This window comes from Pomacea canaliculata, linkage group LG1 (genome assembly GCF_003073045.1).
Source record: "Pomacea canaliculata isolate SZHN2017 linkage group LG1, ASM307304v1, whole genome shotgun sequence".
In the NCBI taxonomy this organism is placed as follows: Eukaryota; Metazoa; Mollusca; class Gastropoda; order Architaenioglossa; family Ampullariidae; genus Pomacea; species Pomacea canaliculata.
Genome location: NC_037590.1, coordinates 27,238,844 through 27,258,279, shown reverse-complemented (window position 1 = coordinate 27,258,279; position 19,436 = coordinate 27,238,844). Strand labels below are relative to the sequence as shown.

Here is a 19,436-nt window from a genome sequence, read left to right as displayed (position 1 = left end):
CTTCTTGGAGCAAGCTCTGACAGGCACCAAGCATCATTAATTTTAGTTAACTTTAAAAACCGTTTTATGAGCTTATGAAATTTCAGCTACTTGATATAGGAATTATAAAAGTTATATGCTTTTGGTGTGATATGGAATTCTCTTAATCTTATTCTAAGGCATGTGGCATAAAGAACTGTATTGATGTGCTGACCCAGTTTCTCTCTTTCACCCAAACACACACATATAGAAATTACATTATTAGAATTGATAAATGTTTTGAAAGATGACATTTATTTGTGAAAGTCACTTTAGAAATCAGTTTAGAAGCTTATTTGATCTCAGACTTTATATAGAGATAATAGATTTTAGGTCAGTATTATTTCTTGATTATGGTTGGGGTTAATTTGCTGGGTTTTTGTGTGTGTGCAGCATTTAAATTTTTTTCCAGAAAACACTTCTAACTTGTACATTGGATTATACAATTTTTATATACAATTTTATTATAATAAGTACTTTTCTTACAAAGTTTCATATTGTGCATGTCTGATAATTAATACAGTGATGGTAAAATATAATTAGTGACTGTAAAAGGTCTAATGCTGTAACATACCTTTGTAGCCCAGAATGATGTCCCTTCACCTAACTGGCTACAGGATGACTGCAGTCCCTCACTTTTTGCATTTGCCCGTTTGATCTGTATTAAGTTTTATTTTTCATCTTTATCTGTGCATCTGTTATGTTCCAGATTGATTTTTCTGTGCCACTTTCTTCTTTTCTGGACCATTTTATTTCTACTGCCACATCTGCTTATCTTGCCATAACTTAGATTGTAAATCTGTGCATCAGCAGTGTTGACTTCAGACTCTTGATTTGATTTGTGCAATAGCTCCAGAAAATATAAGCAAGCTTTGCATAATAAAAGCAGGTCTGTTATGTCTGACATTGTGTATCTCCAGAAAGCTGATCGAGTTTACAATAACCATTAACAACTTTATTGACACATTGAAGATTCCATGCAGTGGCAAGGCTGCAGGCCACATCTATACTGATGGCATTCACCTTCTCAACATGCTGGCACATTAATTGGAAACGCATTGAACTCTGCTTTGAGACCAGCTTCCTTTATGATTATTATATCAGTGTTTTTATTTTTTGTAAAGCGCTTTGAGCTAACCTTTGATGGTGGGTGAAAGTTCTATAGAAATGTACATTGTTATCATTATTATAATAGTAATTGAGTCTTGCTTGTGTTACAGGAGCCAAGAAGGTTGACTTTCTGAAGGGGCGAGATGGAAGTGAATGGGTGTGGGTGATGGGTGAACACAAAGATGATCTTTCTATAGAACAGATTTTGGAGCGGGAGGCTCAGCGGAAGGCCCTTTTTCAGGCAGAGGAAGAAGCAGCTGAACAAAGGTAATCAATGTTATCAATTGTGTAATTGAAATTGTGTAAGTAAAGCAAAAGTAGCTTTGGTTGCCTAGTGTGAAACAGCAAGGATTAGGTTGATTTGTGGGTTGCTAGTTTCTCTCAACTTGGCCACTGTCATCTCTTGCTTGTTGACCATATAGAATGTATATGTTTCTGAACAGTTACCTTTTCAAGTTTGTTTTTGATGATATTAGATCTTTACAACAACCCGAGAATGGTGAAAATTAGTGTTTAATTCACCAGTTGTCTTTTGATGGACTGTTAAAGGAATACTGTTTGACAGCTAGGCTACTGACTCCACGAATATTCCTTCTCTATTTAAAAGCTAAGGTTGTCCCCAGAGATTGGTAGACGGGCTTTTGACTGGCACTCTGTGTAAGGATGGACTGGACCACATGAGGTCTGAAGCAGTCTGACGTGTTAGAGTCAGTATACCTAAATGATAAAGCACATACAGTGCTTTTGAAATGAAAACAAAACATATTTAGGCTTGCAGAAAGTGCTTTAAGATGGGCCTTCAAATTTCTCTCATGTCACTTTCACGAAAGTGAAAATGAAATGTCAGCAGGTACTGGTTTTTAACAAAATAACGATAAACTTCAGACATGACATTCAAAGTGTATGAATCTGCATGTATAACATGTTTATAACAGGCAGCTCTGCTGTTGGGTTAACTATGTTGCCGAGAGCATGTGTAACAATATGAGTGCTAGTGTTTCTTGTTGTGTAAGCATGGTATTGATAGTGCAGACAAGCAAGTGCACAAGAATATGATTTGCTTAAAAAAGTATTTAAATATAATTTATTTTGCTTTTACTTAGCAAATTTTCACTTCTAAAAGTCTGTCCTGCACATTAAAAAAATGCTAGTGCATGATATATTTCATGAAAGTAAATATATGTTAGAGCCTGGAATTGATGAATGCAGAGTCTTTGCATTATTAACTGCTGGTTGTCACACATGTTCTGAATGAAACAAAAGAATAGATTGAACTTGCATTAACTAATGTGCAGGAGTGGATGAAGCTTTTTTCCTTTTAGCTGGTTGTAGAAGTAAGATGTGTTGCTTCAGCATGCCATTTTGTGACCAACCTCCTATTTTTGTCTGAGTTGTTCTAAAATGACTCAGCCATTTTTATTTTTACAGCAAAACTGCTTTATCAGAACCAAAGGCTGTCAGGAAGTTATACCCCAACTGGTTTTCTAAGTGCAGTCATATGTTATTTTCAGACATACTGGAATTATTTGTTGGTCGATTTAGGGGCTTACTGGTACAATGTTGTCTGCATTGTTATGACTTCAGTGGCATTTTTGTTAGCATCATCAAAAGTGCAGTAGAAAGGGGTTTTCTTCATGGGTTGACATTTTACAGGGAGAAGGAAGAGAGAGAACTGAAGCAAAAGATTGAGGAAGAAAGGCGCCGCATGCAAGAGGAAAATGAGCGCCTAGAGAAGGAAATAAAGTAAGACGTCACAAGTATTAGTTGTAACGCCAAATTTTCAGTGCATAAAATAATGTAATTTTCTGTCTTCATCATCTACATTTCTTTAAACAAAAATTGTACATGCCTTGTTCACAAGTGGTTTGGATTTGTGTGTGTATGTGTGTAAACTGTGTCTTGTAGAAGTGAAGTCTGCACATATCTTAAATTTAAAATCTGTCAAAAGCTAGAGCACTATTTTAGTGATGAAAGTGCTTTGTAACAGCAATCAGTAGTATATTTTGCAAGTTTAAATCCTCAAACAATATTTAAATTTCTGCAGAGGCAGTCTAAAAAAGAGAAATGAACATTGAAGCATGGCTTTGAATAAGCATGGCCATTTGATAATACTTTGTATCAAGGGATGTATTGTTGTGAGCTAGTGTGAGTTTTTCTTCCTTTCATGTCTGTGGTGGGTGGGAAGTATTCTCCAGCATGTTTTATTTTCCAGTCTTCCACCTGTTGGGAGCTAAAAGTGATAGGGCTTTAGCTCCAAATACTTAGAAGAGCTGTCACAAATGGAAGATTATAATAGTGTGAAAGAACTGATGAGATATATCCTGGTCTGAGAGACATGAGAGGTTCCGTATTGAGCAGCCACTGGAAACTATTCAACCACTTATTTTTATATGAATGATTCATTACTATCCCTAGAGTTACTGTTGTATGAAAACAAGTTACCACCCCCTCCCCCCACAACCTCCCATTACCATAATCTGAATATGTAGCTAATGTAAAGAGGAAAGGACAGAATTATAAAAATGTAATTGCTAACCCTGTAACAACCTTCCCACAGCTTCTGAAATCTTTGGGGAACAGTTGTGTGTAGGTAATGGTGGTGGGAGTTTACCATATGCATGCTTGCAAAATCCAGCTTGCTTTTAACTGTCTTGGCATATGCACATAGTTTTTGGGGTTTTTTAAAAGTGCTTTTCTTCCAAATTGGAGCATGTTGGTAGTGGCTGACATGAAAATGCTGTCAATTGCTTCTTAATAATCATTGTCTGTCATTAATGAACTATTTGAGTGCTGTGTATTATATTAAATGATACTCCAAAACATAATATTACCTTGTATTCTTATAATACAGTATGTCCCCAACTTACGAACAGGTTCCATTCCAGGAGGCTGTTCCAGTGTATTCACATTTGTTTGTCAGCACTGGGACCGACGTGTGTTGTGATCATAGTACATGTACAGTCAGCTTTACTTTGGGAGTTACCAATATAAACAATAGTTTTTTGGGTTGCTTTTAGTGTGCTTGAGCAATCTTCAAGTAACTGTATGTATTATTGAGTTGTACAGACAATACATGATCATGGCAAAATCAGAAAAACCCAGAAAGTCTGACAGTTTTTTTTTTTTTTGGGGAATTACCAGTTTTGTGCTTTTTAGATAGAATTGAAAAAATGGTATTCATGGCCCTTAAAGTATGAAATTATTGTACAAGTTACCTGCCTTGAGTTAAAGGCATGAATATATATCATGAGCAAATGTTTTTTGAGCTGGTTCTGGATGACTGTCCTTTCAGTTTGCTAAAATAAGGCTTCAGAAAGTGGAAAGGAAGGGTGTTCTGACACTTTTACTCCCTTACAGGAAAAAGAAAGAAGAGTCAGTCCTTTATCAATCTATTCATGAGGCCAAGGTCATGGTAGCTAAGATGGAGGAGGAGAAGCAGCAACGTCGGCAGAAAGAACAGCAGAGGCTGGCAGAACTTAGTGTATGTCATGAGCTTTTTTTTGTATCTCAAAAGTTTATAGGTGTGTGCAGTAAGTGTGAGCTCCAGTGAAATGATTCATGTTATTGGAATCACTCTCTAGTGTCACAAGAAATTGTGAAACCTCATTGCATTAGACCAGATGGTAAACTTTTGAGAATTTGAGGACATTACTAGTAGGAGACCTGACTAATCATTTGAAAATGATCCTGGTTGGTGACAGGGGCCCATAATTTGTGTATTTTGTGTATCACACATATTATCATAGGAAAAAAAACCTAGTTAGCAATAGGTACAGGCCTGTGGTAGTCAGGACTATTTTTAAAATTAATGATAGGGTGTGTTTATGTGATTGTAGAGATTTGGGAGTTCTCATTTCATTGTGCCTGTAATTTTGAAGTTAAATAGGTAAAACAGGGAAGATAGAAATGTGAAGGGATCTACCAATTCAGACAGGTAGAACAGGCCAAGACTTTAGTGGCAATGGTAACACTGTGTGCCAGTCATGTTGAGCATAAACCACAGACTAGAGTAGCTCCCAAAAGAAGCAGTGTAAAATCAGCAGTCATATACTTAACTCATTCTAAATTCTTTTCACAGGTATGACCTAAACTCAATACCTGTGCTGTAGTTGTTTTTTTTTTCATTCTAAAGGGAATTTTCCAAATTTCTATTTATAACTCTCCTTTCACTGCAAAAATGATGTCTTAAATGGTACATAATGAAAGAAGCTTATGACCTGTTATGCACAATGAGATTTTCCTGATAAAATTGAAAGCAAATAAGACAAAAGCTTTTTCAGATTTAATTTATGAAAATAAAGAAAATTCCCTTGGATCTGCCTCAGTTAGAGAAATGGTTCTACGATGGCAAAGAAATTGAAATAAAAAATGCATAAATACCTTGGAATAATCCTTTCAGTTCACTGTATATTTACCTAAGGCTTTCTATCCTTATATAAGACAGTAACTCAAATTTGATACAGTGTACATGGATTTGTATGTTTTCTTTACAAACAACTTACAAAGAGAAAGATATACTGCACTAAAGAGGGTGTGTGTGGGTGTGTGATCTAAATGTGTGCTTGCAGGAGAATATGGGAACTTGTTTTAATAAGGACATTGTATATTTCTGTGACTCTACTTTTTCCACTTTCCATCCTTACATAACTGTGCTATAATGCTATGCTATAAACTATGTTTACCATTGCACTTTATTTGATGACAGACAAAACAAATTTAAGCTAAAATAAAAGTCATGGAGATAATTACTATTAATATTGATGTTGTATATCTTGTATAGCACTAGTGATGTAAATTTAATCATAACTATGTATTGGAAGTACCTGATGTCAGAAGCAAGCCTTTAAAAGCACAAATACCACAGCATTTTTCTTTATGTAATATGTGTTAGAAATACATGCTTCGACTATTAGCCAATTAGTAATTGAACTTCACATCCCTATTTGACAGGCACATCTTATCCTTTTTTAACCCTCACATACTTTTATAGATGGATGCCCTCTACATCACAGCCAGTTACTATTCTCAACTGGTGTTGCTTTAATGTATAATGATAGTGTTGTGGTATATTTAACAATACTGTATTAACAATTTTTATATTACAATCAGGATGTTTGCTGTTGTTGTTGCTCACTTGATACCCTTGAAAGGTGTCTGGGCCTAATCAGTAAAAGGTTTGAGTTCATCTCATCTCTGCAAGGAGTTAAATTCTGAGCTTTTTGTAATAAATGTTAAATAATATTGGGGAGTGGTGACTAGAAGGTAAATGCCCCATAGTCACAAACATAAAAGGTTCACCACATTTAGGGTATGGTGTGTGGAGGCAGAGCCCAACACTCTTTATCTTTTACCTTCCCTACCTTTTTAACATCTGATGGGTGAGGAGGGAAAGTATTCCAGCTCCAAATCTAGGTGAGGCTTGAAGCAGCAATTCCCATTCCAGATTAGAACAAAGTTATGGGAATTTGTTGGAAAATGTGTGTGCTGTTGTTATCATTTTTATGATTTTTATCTCAAGAAGCAGCTTGATATTGGTTGTTGCAAAAATAAAGTGACATTGAGGATTAATATTAAGGTATCATTCAAATTAAATAATTGTTAATTAACAACTTATAGATTTTTCTATCCTGGTGAAACGATATTGTTTTTTTTTTATGACTGCACTTTAGGAAGAACAGAAGCGTCTGAGGCGAAGATCGATGGAAATGTTAGACACAGTAAAGAAAAGGCGAAGCACAGAAATATACTCGCAGTGGAAAGAAACGCGGCAGAAACTGGAAAAGCAGGCAGAAGAAAACAGCAAAGAAGTAGAGGCATCATGGAAACTGCAAGGTACTAGAATGGAAGTCTTTAACAACATCTTATTTGAATGATCAGTGAGAAGGGGTTCTCTAAAACAGATAAGAATTACTATGAAAAAGTCTTTTAAATATTTTATCTAAACAAGCTTTAAATAAGTTTCCTTAGATTTTATAATTAGAATTATTTATTTGTTTATATGGATTTAAGTGATTTTTATTTGGTTTCTCCAAAATGTAGTGGAATTTGTTTTCTTATGTATTGTTCAGTTCATTTTATTCTTTATCTGTGCATGGATGTATATTTGTTTTTATTTTCAACTGTCTTGAAATCTAATAGAACAAAAGGCAAAGGAAGCGGACAAAGAATTTAGGGAACTTGCTCAGAGAGCCCGCACAGACTACATGGAATCTCTTCGAAGGTCAAAGATAATTGTGGGAGCTTCAAAAGCATTTAATGGTGCAAGGCCTTTGTCTGAGTGTAAACCTGCCATACCACCAAAGTGAGTCTTTGTTCATTTGCTTATGACATTCTTATTTATTGGTACTCAGAAAGTTTGAAGCAGACTTTTTCTTGAGTGCTCAGTTTTCTGCACTAGGCAGATTAAAAGTATGCATCACTATATAAAATTAAAAATATGTTTCCTAAATTTTGATTGGATTTTAAACAAACTGCTGAATACACAAAAAGAAGCTATTTTCATTTCAGCATTTGTAAACATTTTTTTAAATTGTGAGATAGGAAACATCTGCAAAGCAACAGCTCGTCTGGAGGGGGCAGAACAAAACCAAGGCCACTTCGTCCCCGGAATCGCAGCATGGTGATAGATTGGTTTATACGGGAAGAAAAAGCAAAAGGTGTTGGGCTGGACCCATGCACTGAAAAGGTGGCAAAATGGTTTCATGGTGTGTATCTAGGAAACATTCTCCATTTTGAACCCTTTTTCTTCATAAAATCTTGTTGTAGTGGATCAGTATTATATTATTGGGCCAATATCATAAGGTTCTGTATTTTAGTATTTATACAGACAAAAGTTTTCGCATATTATCTTGTTAAAGTAATAAAAAAACATAGTAGTTGCATTATAAGTATTTATCTATTACCTAAAGACCTAATTAAAATACTGTATCAGTGAAATCACACAAGATCACAAGACTTTAAAAGGAGAAATGAAAGGAAAGCAATCAAGCATGTTAGGCTTTAATAAATACCAATATTCTAAATTGATTTTTTTTCCTCATGATTTTGATTGCAAAAGAAATGTTTTTACTTCTAGTTGCTTCTAAAGCACGGATTCAGGAGAATTCATCAAAGTGACCATGCTTCTAAACTCTTTCGTGGAAGAAAACAAACTGACCCTAATTCATGATATGGAGCGGTGCTCAGTGACGGTTATAAGTCAGGCCTGCTGGCTACCAGGATCTGATTATAGCTTGTAATCTGTAATCTCTCATTTCCAGATCAGTCTTTCTTAACTCCAAACCCATGCTACTTATCCCATCCCTGTCAAACATTTCAGAATCCATCCTACACCTTTCCCATGCTCTGGTTGCTCAGCCGAACATTTCTCTGCCCTGCAGAAGTTCTGACCCTCTACCCCCAAGTCCAAGGCCAGACTTCCTGGTTTTGCTGATTGTGTGCCCATGTGTGAAATGTGATTGTGTTTGACACTGTAAATGTGTGCATGCATGCATATGCATGTGGCGGTTGTGTGAAGGTGGGTACACAAGCATGTGTGTGTGTGTGTGTTCATATTTGTACACGTGTAATGACTGTGTGTACAAGCGTAATTGTCCAAAAAGTGGACATAGCTCAACGGAACAGTTCAAGTTTGGCTATTATGCATGCAGCAGATGTGGGAAGGGACAGTCCTGGGAGTCCTTCGACCTCTACCCCCTACATAAATAAATAACTTAGTACACTACTAGAGTGCTACAGGTATATGACAGGCCCAGTCAATACATGTGTGCACACAGTTGACTGTGTCCAGTGCGCTGATTATCCTTCAAGTGCCAAATAAAATTCATCACAATAAAAAAAGGAGGAAAAAACCTCCCTAGAAGTGAGACAGGAAACATAGACATCAGTTGACTAGAAGCTGCTCAAAGGACTATTGGAAACATCGCAACAGTTTATTGCACCAGATAACATTTCTCACTCAGCTGTTTACTGTAACTTCGATGTATCAGGCAGAATAAAGGATTTACTTTCAGCTTGATAAGTAAAACTTTTTACTTTACAAAATTTGAATAGATTTTATAACTGTTGTACTGCAGTGGTGTGGGTTATGTATACCTAACTGTATTTGCTTTATGTTAATACAGGTGTTATAAGTCGCCAAGAAGCTGAACAACTTCTTGCTGATAAGGATGATGGCTTCTTCTTAGTACGAGTAAGTGAAAGAGTCTGGGGCTACACCATCTCATATAAAGAAAGACATCGATGTAAACATTTCTTGATTGATTCCACAGAACAAGGATATCAATTCTTTGGTGTTGATCAAGCATTACACAAGTCTTTGGCTGAGCTGGTTCAGTTTCATAAGGTAGGTGTTGCATAGCTGAAAGCTGGTTCTTGCTATAAATCATGGGACTTGAATATTTGATATGAATATGTGAAACATTTCAAGATGAGCTAACTTAAAGTGTCAGTTTTACTTGCATTGTGAAATAAATCAGCATTGGATTCTTGAAAGGAATTTTTGTTTAAATTAATTATTAAAACAATTTAGAGAAATTTTCTGTAATTTATAGTATCAAAAAAATCTCACATTCTATTTTGAAATGAAATTAACCACGCTTTGCTCTTTTTTTAATGTATCACTAGTAATATTCCTGCATTTAATATTGGTGCAACTTAAGCATTTAACTTTATTCTCTAGGAAACACCTATTACAGTATCAGGATCAGAAAAACTTTTGTATCCATGTGGACAAACTTCTGACCCACCTGATTACTGGGAGTTGTTCCAGAACCAGCAGGCAGAATCTACTACTCTGTAACCCAAGGAAACAAATAATAATAAGTGCAAAATTTGTAAAGCCCACTCCTAAGGAGTATGCTCTTAGCGCTTAAAATGGTATCTACTGTCTACTTATTGTGTGGATATATATCTATGTACTCACACTGCCATCAAAATATGTGGTCCTGTTTAGTCATGGAGGCAAAATGGAACACAAACTTTTCATGTGATAATATAATTAAAAAGGGTAATACAGATACATAAAGATCAAACTTTGCTAAGGATGTGCATTTAACTACGTGGCAGTTTCTGATCAGTTTATCATGCAGGCCATATGAAACATGCAGTTTTAACCTGGCAAAGGATCAGAGTTCTTTCAAAAAATTTTCGTGCAGAGGTACAAAGAGCTGACTTCAGAAGTTTTACTGAGGAGTAGCATTCTAGCAATATTTAATAGCTTTTGATCCTTTTAACATTACAGAAGTACTGTCAGAGAAATAATTGCAATTCATGAAACCACTAGTGGCGTCAAAAATAAGAGAAGCATTAAAGCTTGTTCCTGACAGCAGGCTTGTCTTTCTAGCTTATCTAAAAGAAGAGATTCTAGTCATGGGCTTCTAGATTGTTTCAAGAGGAGCTATTTTCCATGTGATGGTAAAGGAAGTGGGTTGGTGAATAGGGACTAAATGTGCACATAACTTATGAAGTCCTGAGGTTAAAGTCTTGGCATCTTACTGGAGACTATTTTGTAGTTTAAAATTCATTGCACAAAACAGGGAAAGAATCATGAAAACAATACAAATTTGTTGTGTCTTGAATTAAAAGTAGTTCAAAATTATTGCCTGTTTGTAATGTAAAATCTTACTTTTTTATGTAGCTATTGGATTATTGGAAAAGTCATGATGTGTTTTTTTTCTGTTTTTCAAAGGTCATTTATTTATATAAAGAACAAAGATCAATCGATGATACATTGTCTGGTTTTGTTCGATAACCTTCTGCCATCTTTTAGTGAACTTGTTCATAGAAGGATGTCTTTATCGATAAACTGAACAAGGTGCTGATTTACGCCTCATCTTAAACTGAAAGTTATACCATGCAAGGAGTTTTGAAGAGAGTATAACAAGTAGAAGTCAGATGGTGCAAGGTCAGCCAAGTATTGTGGGTGTGGCAACACATCCCATCCAAGCACCAATAATTTTTTAGAACACCATTTCAAATGTTTGTGGTCTCATGTTGTCCGGATAGAACACAACTCCTTTATGATCAACGAGCTCTGGAGTGCTTATTGGAATGATTGTTTTTTTTTTGGTTTTTTTGTTTGTATTTTTTTTTGGTGGGACCTCAAAAACAAGACAGCTTTAAAATCCCACCACTCTAAGAGCATAACCTTTCCTCTGATGAATATAATCATCAGGCCAGGACCAAGACGTTTGTACACCATATTGTTGTAAACAATACCCCCCAAAAAAGATCGCTCTCCTAACATTTAAGGAGCATGTGAGGTCACAAGGAATCGAAATATCAAGTTTGCTTACATATCCTTGGTTATTCAGGTGGTTGTGAACACTTGAATGATGGATTTTCAATGTTTCTGCAATCTCTTGTGTCATGTATCGTGGGTTTGACTTGATCAATGCCTTTGTTGTCATCAACGTCAGTGGGGCACTCTGACCAAGGAGCAACACTGAGATCAAAATCACCAGCACAGAATTTCGTGAACCATCGTTGGCACTGAAGTTCTTGTAGAGCATAGTCACAGTAAACTTTACCCAACTTTTCACAAGCTTGATATGCGTTCTTCACTTTATGGAAGTAAAACATTAAAATAAGGCAAAAATACACAGTTTAGTTTTCTTATCTTCAACTTCAAAATCTCCAAACCTCAACCAAATCGTTATTTTTTTTTTTGTTGTTTAAAAGAATGAAGCTATAACTTTCAGCTGTCAAATGACCTAGCAATAACACTGATGCAAATAACTCTAGTACTTCCAAAAATGAAATAGCGCCATCTGTCTCAAAAATGCATCATGACTTTTCTGACAACCCAATATTTCATGGTTTGGAATTAAAAATAAAAAAAGAAACAACCTATTTGGTTAATCACAGCTACTATAAAACTAAAATAGTATTGCTTTTTTGCATTTCAGTGTTTCTGAAGTCCAAAAGAAAGTATAAAGCTTGTACCATTATTCCCAAGAAATCCATTGTCACTGTTCTAGTGATTCAAAGAAACCAGTTATTATTGCCACTTAACTCAAGAATTATATCTCAGGAATCCATTTCTATTTACAAAAAGTTTCTTCCACAATGATGAATTAATGAAAAAGATTTCTTCATGTCTGACAACATGTCACTGCCATTTTCTGTGAGATGTTTGGTGAAAGTATTATCTGCTTATGAGTTATTAGTCTGATATTCCATCATTGTTGGTGATAAGATCTCTCCATGAACTTGTGTTACTGGACTGCTTGCAGACGATTTTTTTTTTCCATTTAACTACTAAAACGAGGCTGGTGTATACAAAGCTTCCGGTTTAGTCACATTCATTGTTTAGGCTCACGAGACTGATAGCAGAGAACTCCGCAAGAGGCTAAGCATTGGTCTTCGCAGACAGACAGCAGTCCACCTATACACGTCCATGATCTCACAGATGGTGTGAGTTTTTAAAGGGAAGTAATATGCTGAAGAAATGATCTTGAGACTCCACAGCAAATTCCTTTTTTTATATATGTACACCCTTTGATGAGAACGTGATAGAATATCTTGAGAGTGAAAGTGTAAAGAATGGTGTCAAGGAACCCTTTCATAAAGCTGAACAAATGACCTTCATTGCCTTTAGTCTTGAAGCACTGTCACAGAGCCGTGCGTTGTCCTAAGTAAGACAGGTATTTTACCACCCGTTTTTATTATTTTGGCCTCACAATTTCTTTACCATCTATTTTGGATATACTATAATCAGTTTCCATACAGATTGATCCTCTGCAGCAGGAAAGTTAGCCAAGATGACCAAGGTGATTACACGACTGTAGATTATATGCTGTGCCTTTCATATCTCTAATATCTGGCCTCTTGATAAATTTTTGCACGCTTTCAAGATTATTTCTTAAGTATTTGAACCCTACGAAAACAACCATATTTATCACTCCATATACTTTAGGACTGAGTTTGAGGGTTTTGATTTGTTTTTTATACAGTATACCAAGCTGTGAAACCTTGTGTGCAATTCTTAGCTTTGCAACAAATATTAGATCAGTTCAGGATTCAGCAACACTTGGAGAAGCACAGACTTTTTCAGATGAATCATGTTGTGAGATATAGTGATATTCTACATTTTTACCAAGGATTTCTATCTCAACATTAACAGACCTGAAAACTGGAGATGCAAGAAGATGCATGCTGCTAAAACAATATCTTTGTAATTCACTTTATAATCCATCATTTTGGATTGATATAAACACTTCAAATACCAGTTCTGAATATACCTTTCATGAGATCATTATAGTTGGATGTATTACCAAATTTTTTGAATTATTAGCATTAATATTTTCTTGAAAGTGCTTAAAACTGTGCAACATACTGAAGCAAAAGAAAAATGAATAACTAATCTAAAAAGAAACATTGTATGTAGCACCATCAAAATAATTTTTCTTGCACCTGTATAGCTTTTACCTTTTTGTAGTGGGGGGAGGTGAGGGGTGAAATTTTCCGTATTATGAACTTTAATTTAAACACAAAATTATTCACTTCAAAAGATAAAAGCCATTATGATTGGTCATTGATGTCTTACACCAAGTCAGCATCTGAAGGTACATTACAGCAAGCTAGTCCAGTGCTGAATTACATGTGCTGAAAGTAACAACATTGTTGTGCTGAAAGACTGGATTTTGTAAAAGAACTGTCAAGTGACAAAGGGATATATCTGTGTTTATACCAGAAGAATATACTTACCACTGTATTGTAAACCATATATCTGGGCTGTAATTGGTTTTGGTCACTTGATAAACAGCCTTTTGTTACCAAATATAGATGGATGGTTTCTTGTGGATATAATTTTCATATCACATGTATGTCTACAGCTCAGATCTAGAGATCGAAAAAGTACAAGATGAAAATCCAGGAGATGAGTGTGCATACACACACATGCAAGCAACATTTCTTGCCTTTGTTGTTAAATGCATGTCTGGGAATATATTGTTTTTCTATCAATAAAGTACATACATTATTTTTTGTTTGTGAACAAATATATAATTGACAGCATAGATTGCATACAAAATCATGCACAAAACTCCTATACATTTGTACATCATGAATGCAAAAAGAGACCCTTGTTTACATCAACAATTTGTGCCATTTCTGTTATTCAGCATTGTTCAGTTGCAACATTCCATTATTCAATAGCTGTACCTTAAAAATGTTTCTGAGAAAATGCTTTTGACGGGGTGCCAGACATTGCTGAAATTTTCCTTGATAATAATTAGACAAAAAAATATAACCAAAAAGTCACAAAGTATGCAGATTGCAGCTGTCTCTATAAAGTATGCCATTTCACATATTAAAACAAAAAGGCACAGCAAACCTTAGAGCATTCTCTTATTCATTCTCATGCACAAACAAACATGCAAAACTTGGGACATATTCTCTTTTACAGTCAGTCCTTTAAAGAAGTGCAACCAAAAACGTGTGTGTGTGTGTGTGCATGTGTGTAATATATATACATTTTCAGTCCATGCATAGTATTTTGGAAGTACAGATGTAGTGCTGTTGATAACTGTATCGAAAATTAATTTCTGTAGTGGCCAATCACCCTATGCTAAGTAACACCTTCTGGCATATAAAACAAGTTATAGTCTATGTAGTTCTTATTATGACCTACTACTCTGCCATATTCACGTGGAAATAAAGGGACATATGAATATGGACAGATACAATGTTTAGACCACACTTAAGCAAAGCAGTGAATAATCCAAAACATCTTTAATATCTTTGTTCCAATTAAACCCAGTGCTTTTGACAAGGATGAAAAATGTGAAGACTAGTATCTCCTTGTAGAATAGAAATGTAACAGACCATTTGGGTGAAGGTAAACTTTAAAAAAAAATCTAACAGTTAAACTGAACTGTTGCATGTCTAAATTGATGGGTAAAATATTATATCAGTAACATTGCTTCTATATTGGCATTTAGTAAATGCACATTCAACTTTTATGGAGACACCATTCAATCACAAAATAAGAACATTCAGGATCTGTGCAAACAAAATGGTGTTATGGTGAGACTCTTGAGCACAAGATGAGGAAGGTTTAAAATCTCTGATAAAAATAGATATCAATTACAAAATTGTCACTAACATGCTGTTAAGGGAACATGTGCTCTAAAAAGTACTTAGCATGAACAATCTGTTAATGAGCTAAAAAACCATGTGAGTGGCATAAGCAAATGTGTATGCCAAAGTTTATATACACACACTTTGACCTACTAAGCACCTCTTTATTAAAAAAACAATGTTATTTGATGCCTGGACTAGAAGTAAATTAGGTCCTCTATTTAGTATGTTTATGGAGAAAATTTCCCCAAGACAAACCATGCAGAGCACAAATTGGATGTGATCATTTGTTATTATTTGTGAAAGAAATTAAGAAAAAAAAAACCTTAAGAGATTAAATTATTTTTTGGGGGAGGGGTAAAATTGTCTCAAATAAATTGAGAGGTTAGACGCTAAACAAAAGGGATTAATGAAGCTATTCTCTTACCTATCTTCTCACACACACTCAAAAAACAGCATTGTACTGCTTATTTGGCTGCACAACAAGGTTATCTGAACCTGAAAATGACAAAAATCTGTATAATACTGATGTAGGAATGCAATGACATGACCAATTATTAAACAGACAATGGATACTGCATTCATTATGTTTGCACAAAATAGTAAACAAAAACATGCATATATAATAAACACAACGATTGGTAGAACAGCTTTCTCTCACAGACTAAAGACTTGCTAAATTCCTACACAGTACATTATGCTTTGATAAAGATGGCAGAAAAAACTAAAAGAAGCATCAATCATTGGCTACTGTTTCAACCATCAGCAATGAAACTTTGCACTAAACGTCATAACTGTGAATAATAAAAGTAGTACGAGTATGATGTACATATCTATGCATTCATTTACTGATATCTACATTAAATCATATGGTCTGTTGCCCAAACAACACTTATTGAAGTCAGAAGAAATACTGATATGGCTTACTTAATATGATATTGCACATAAATGAATGATACTGTCATATCTCAAATATGATTTTCAAGCCAACAACACCATATTGCCATATGTTGATGGTTATGCTTATCAGACCCTTACATATCTTATGTGTAGAAATTATTTTGTCACATTGATGCATATCTTACTGTAAAACACAAAGCGCATGCAGTTCTGATAATAACTTATAAATTTAAATCTGCTTGTTAAGAATAATGAACATTTTTATACTATTCCAAAAGATATGCTTAGAGTGCTTCATAAATAGAGAACAAACCTAATCCTATAAAAACTTAAAAATATAGAAAATAGACATATTATGTAAGCATACAGCCTGAACATGATATGGTGAAACCAACGATTTTGAAAAATGCCTTAATTTTTTAGAGGTCAAAGAGTCTGAATGACATTAGCTGAATGGTAATTTGAAGACAAAATTCAAGGCAGGGAAAATATAGACCATTCTTCTTTCCATGCACTTGAAGAGGCCTGGCAACAGAAAAATATAGCAATGACTGTTGCAAAGCAAAGAATGGGATGTGCGAGAGAAAGGTATCAAAGGGCCAGTCACAGAAACAGAATTCTTCATGTCTATCAAAATGTACTTTGGGATGCTAGCCTACCGAAAATTACAATGGTCAATCCTTAAGAGCATACACTAGTATTATGGTTGCATCAGTGGTGAGATAATGACAAAATACTGGTATGAACAGAAAAAATTCATAGAGCCATCTGTTACATCAATACCAAAATACCTAAATCTTGCTGCACAGAGCCCAACTCTATATGAAATAACAACAGATACACAAATAAAGGTATCAAAAATCAATTACTGCTAGGGACTAGCAGATTGTGCAGATACTTTTATCTCTAAGAGCACATAAGTAAAAGCTACTGAAGACCTAAATGGCTTGTTTTTTTTAATTTTTCTTATGCCCAAACGAACAAAATATTTGAATGATTTTTTCATTCTTCCAAATGGAAGCATATCCCACATCTGCTCGATCTGCATAATATAGCTAATCTTCTTGTTCCTAATCGCCCCCAGTGGAGCATAAGGCCGCAACCACACCCCACCATCGCACTCGGTTCTGGGCGTCCCTTTCTAGTTGGGACCATGAATAAAGCTAATACCTAAAGAATTTTTTTTTTTTTTTTATCAAAAAGGCAAGTGAAGCAATGTTGGACTTAAATTATAAAGATTAACATTCTAAATTGTTTCCACTCAAAATTTCAGGTAAGAAGAGACAGGGTAGCTCCAACCGCTTTATTTTAGATGTTTCTAAGTAAACAATTCATGTTTTGCAACCAGATATTTTGAGCGAAAATGATTCAGAATGTCAATATCCATCATTTATGCCCAGCATACCATTTCACTCGCTTTGTTCTTTAAGCCACAGAATATAATCCTCGTTATATTATCATTCAACAACTAGATCTGCTTCTCAAAATAAAGTTTGAGTGCTTTCTGTGCGGAGAATTTAAGTGGTACATCTTATGTCTGATTTGCCATTTTCTAAAGAGTAACTAGGTCTAGAAAATTAAGTTACCCTCTGGAAACAAACCTACTAAACAATAACAAAACAGTAACTGCAGAAAAATGATTCTGTGACATCAGTTACCTCCTTTAATCTACCTATATAAACGGAATACAAAATTACAGAATAGCCTCCATCAATTTCGGCACTTGTGTGCACATTCATAACAACTGTATCTGAATCAACCTGTATTAGTTAAATCACTAAATGAGGAATGGGGTGAAAAGAGGTGAATAACTCTTGAAGTCTGAAAACTAGATAAATCAGCTGCAAATCCACTACATTTAAAGAAAGAAAAAAAAAATTCCCTTTTTCAAAGCACTCTCCATGCCCATAATTTAATGTGTACCCTGAAATAAGACTCGGCTTATACCAAACCCTGACAGGATATTAAACATTTATGGGCAGCATAAATGTTTCAGGTCAGGAGTATTTCAGACACAGCAATTTGCTTTTTAAAATTCCGTTTAGAAACTTTCAGGTTTCCACTCCACTCAGACTTCAAGGTAAGTCAATGTCTAAAATATTTTAATGTCAGAAGCTGTTTATAAGGTCTTTCTTAAAGATAGTGCTCCTGTAGCCTCTTGATTTTAAAAATGCACTAAAAATGCATGTAAATGATGAACATTCTTGACGAGGGATTGCAAATACATTTCTGGAAAGAAAATTAGTAAAATATATAATCACCACAAAAAAGGCTCACATCAACAACTACCAATTAACAAGAAGCAGTCTACAGGTTATAAAACATTCTTTTTGCAACAGAAGACAATGTGTGTAAGTTTAACTCACTTGCCTATAATCTTTTGTATGATAGAATGCTATGTAGACAATTAGACAAGAATTTGTCGAAGAAAACATTTATACAAAGCAACTATTAATGGTGGCAAGATCTTTTGCACTTACGTAAAAAGTAAATATGCTGAACCATCAGAATCTTTGAAATATTCATCAATGTTTAGTTCTAAATTTAAGTCCTCCAAAGAAGACAGAAGATTAAGAACAAGCAATGGAAGACAGAAAAAGTCATGATTACAGTGAATAATTGGAATACTGCTTCATTAAACTACTACTGTTTTATTAGAAACTTTAACATTAGCCTGCAGGCCAATTTGAAGTATGCTGATATTTCAAAGACATCATTAGAGACATTTGCAAAGTCAGTTTCTGCACATGCACCAAGGGCACAGAGGAATAGCTGAATTGTCTCCCATTTGATGATTCTACATTGCTTATTTTCTTTTTTCAGGAGACAGTTGGGAGTCCACTGTTATCTGGATGGTTATCCTCCTACAAATAAATGGAATACATATGCATATACATATGCATATACATATGTGTGTTCTTATATCCAAGTGCACACACATAACTACAGACACACAAACAAAGCCATGCAGAAATCCTTGCAGCTTTCAGGGTTTACAGGGCACATTAACTTAATACTAGTTAGCAGAGTCTCTGTGTGTGTGTGTGTGTTTAGAATATGTAATATCCATGTCCTGCAAGCACTTGCAAGTATGTGTGTGTAAAATGACAATGACAATGACACATACACATCTGCCTCTACTTTCAAATTTATGTAAATTTCTTCAGCTACAATTCTGCATTGCTTGTGTCTGCCACCTTAGCTTACAGGGCCTTTTGTCTGCTGTTACCGTAGGGTTTACAACTGATATACCAATTAAAAATATAGAATATGATAAAGAACTGGTAAATTTTCATAAAATCATCTCCTATGTAATTCCACTCATT

At 34.9% G+C, this 19,436-nt stretch overlaps 2 protein-coding genes across 10 annotated transcripts in view; one reads left to right on the top strand and one right to left on the bottom strand.

Moving 5' to 3' along the window:
* Positions 1–14,110, top strand: part of LOC112573020 (SH2 domain-containing protein 4B-like) — a 25,266-nt gene extending 11,156 nt beyond the window's left edge. For 4 of the 5 annotated variants that reach the window (XM_025253042.1, XM_025253041.1, XM_025253043.1 and 1 more), the window contains 8 exons: positions 1,239–1,395; positions 2,782–2,871; positions 4,486–4,609; positions 6,798–6,960; positions 7,267–7,429; positions 7,669–7,832; positions 9,252–9,472; positions 9,809–14,110. In XM_025253042.1, the coding sequence (XP_025108827.1) occupies positions 1,239–1,395; positions 2,782–2,871; positions 4,486–4,609; positions 6,798–6,960; positions 7,267–7,429; positions 7,669–7,832; positions 9,252–9,472; positions 9,809–9,928 (1,202 nt within the window). In that variant the 3' untranslated portion in view covers positions 9,929–14,110. The remainder of the gene's footprint in view (positions 1–1,238; positions 1,396–2,781; positions 2,872–4,485; positions 4,610–6,797; positions 6,961–7,266; positions 7,430–7,668; positions 7,833–9,251; positions 9,473–9,808) is intronic. The other variant, XM_025253053.1, reaches the window with a different exon arrangement.
* The window catches only part of LOC112572959 (cyclin-dependent kinase-like 4), a 22,939-nt gene continuing 17,610 nt past the window's right edge, over positions 14,108–19,436 (bottom strand). For all 5 annotated transcript variants that reach the window (XM_025252995.1, XM_025253005.1, XM_025252980.1 and 2 more), the window contains one exon: positions 14,108–18,974. Coding sequence is in view for 1 of the 5 variants with exons in the window: in XM_025253019.1 (XP_025108804.1) it covers positions 18,930–18,974 (45 nt within the window). In the remaining 4 variants the exon portion in view is untranslated. The remainder of the gene's footprint in view (positions 18,975–19,436) is intronic.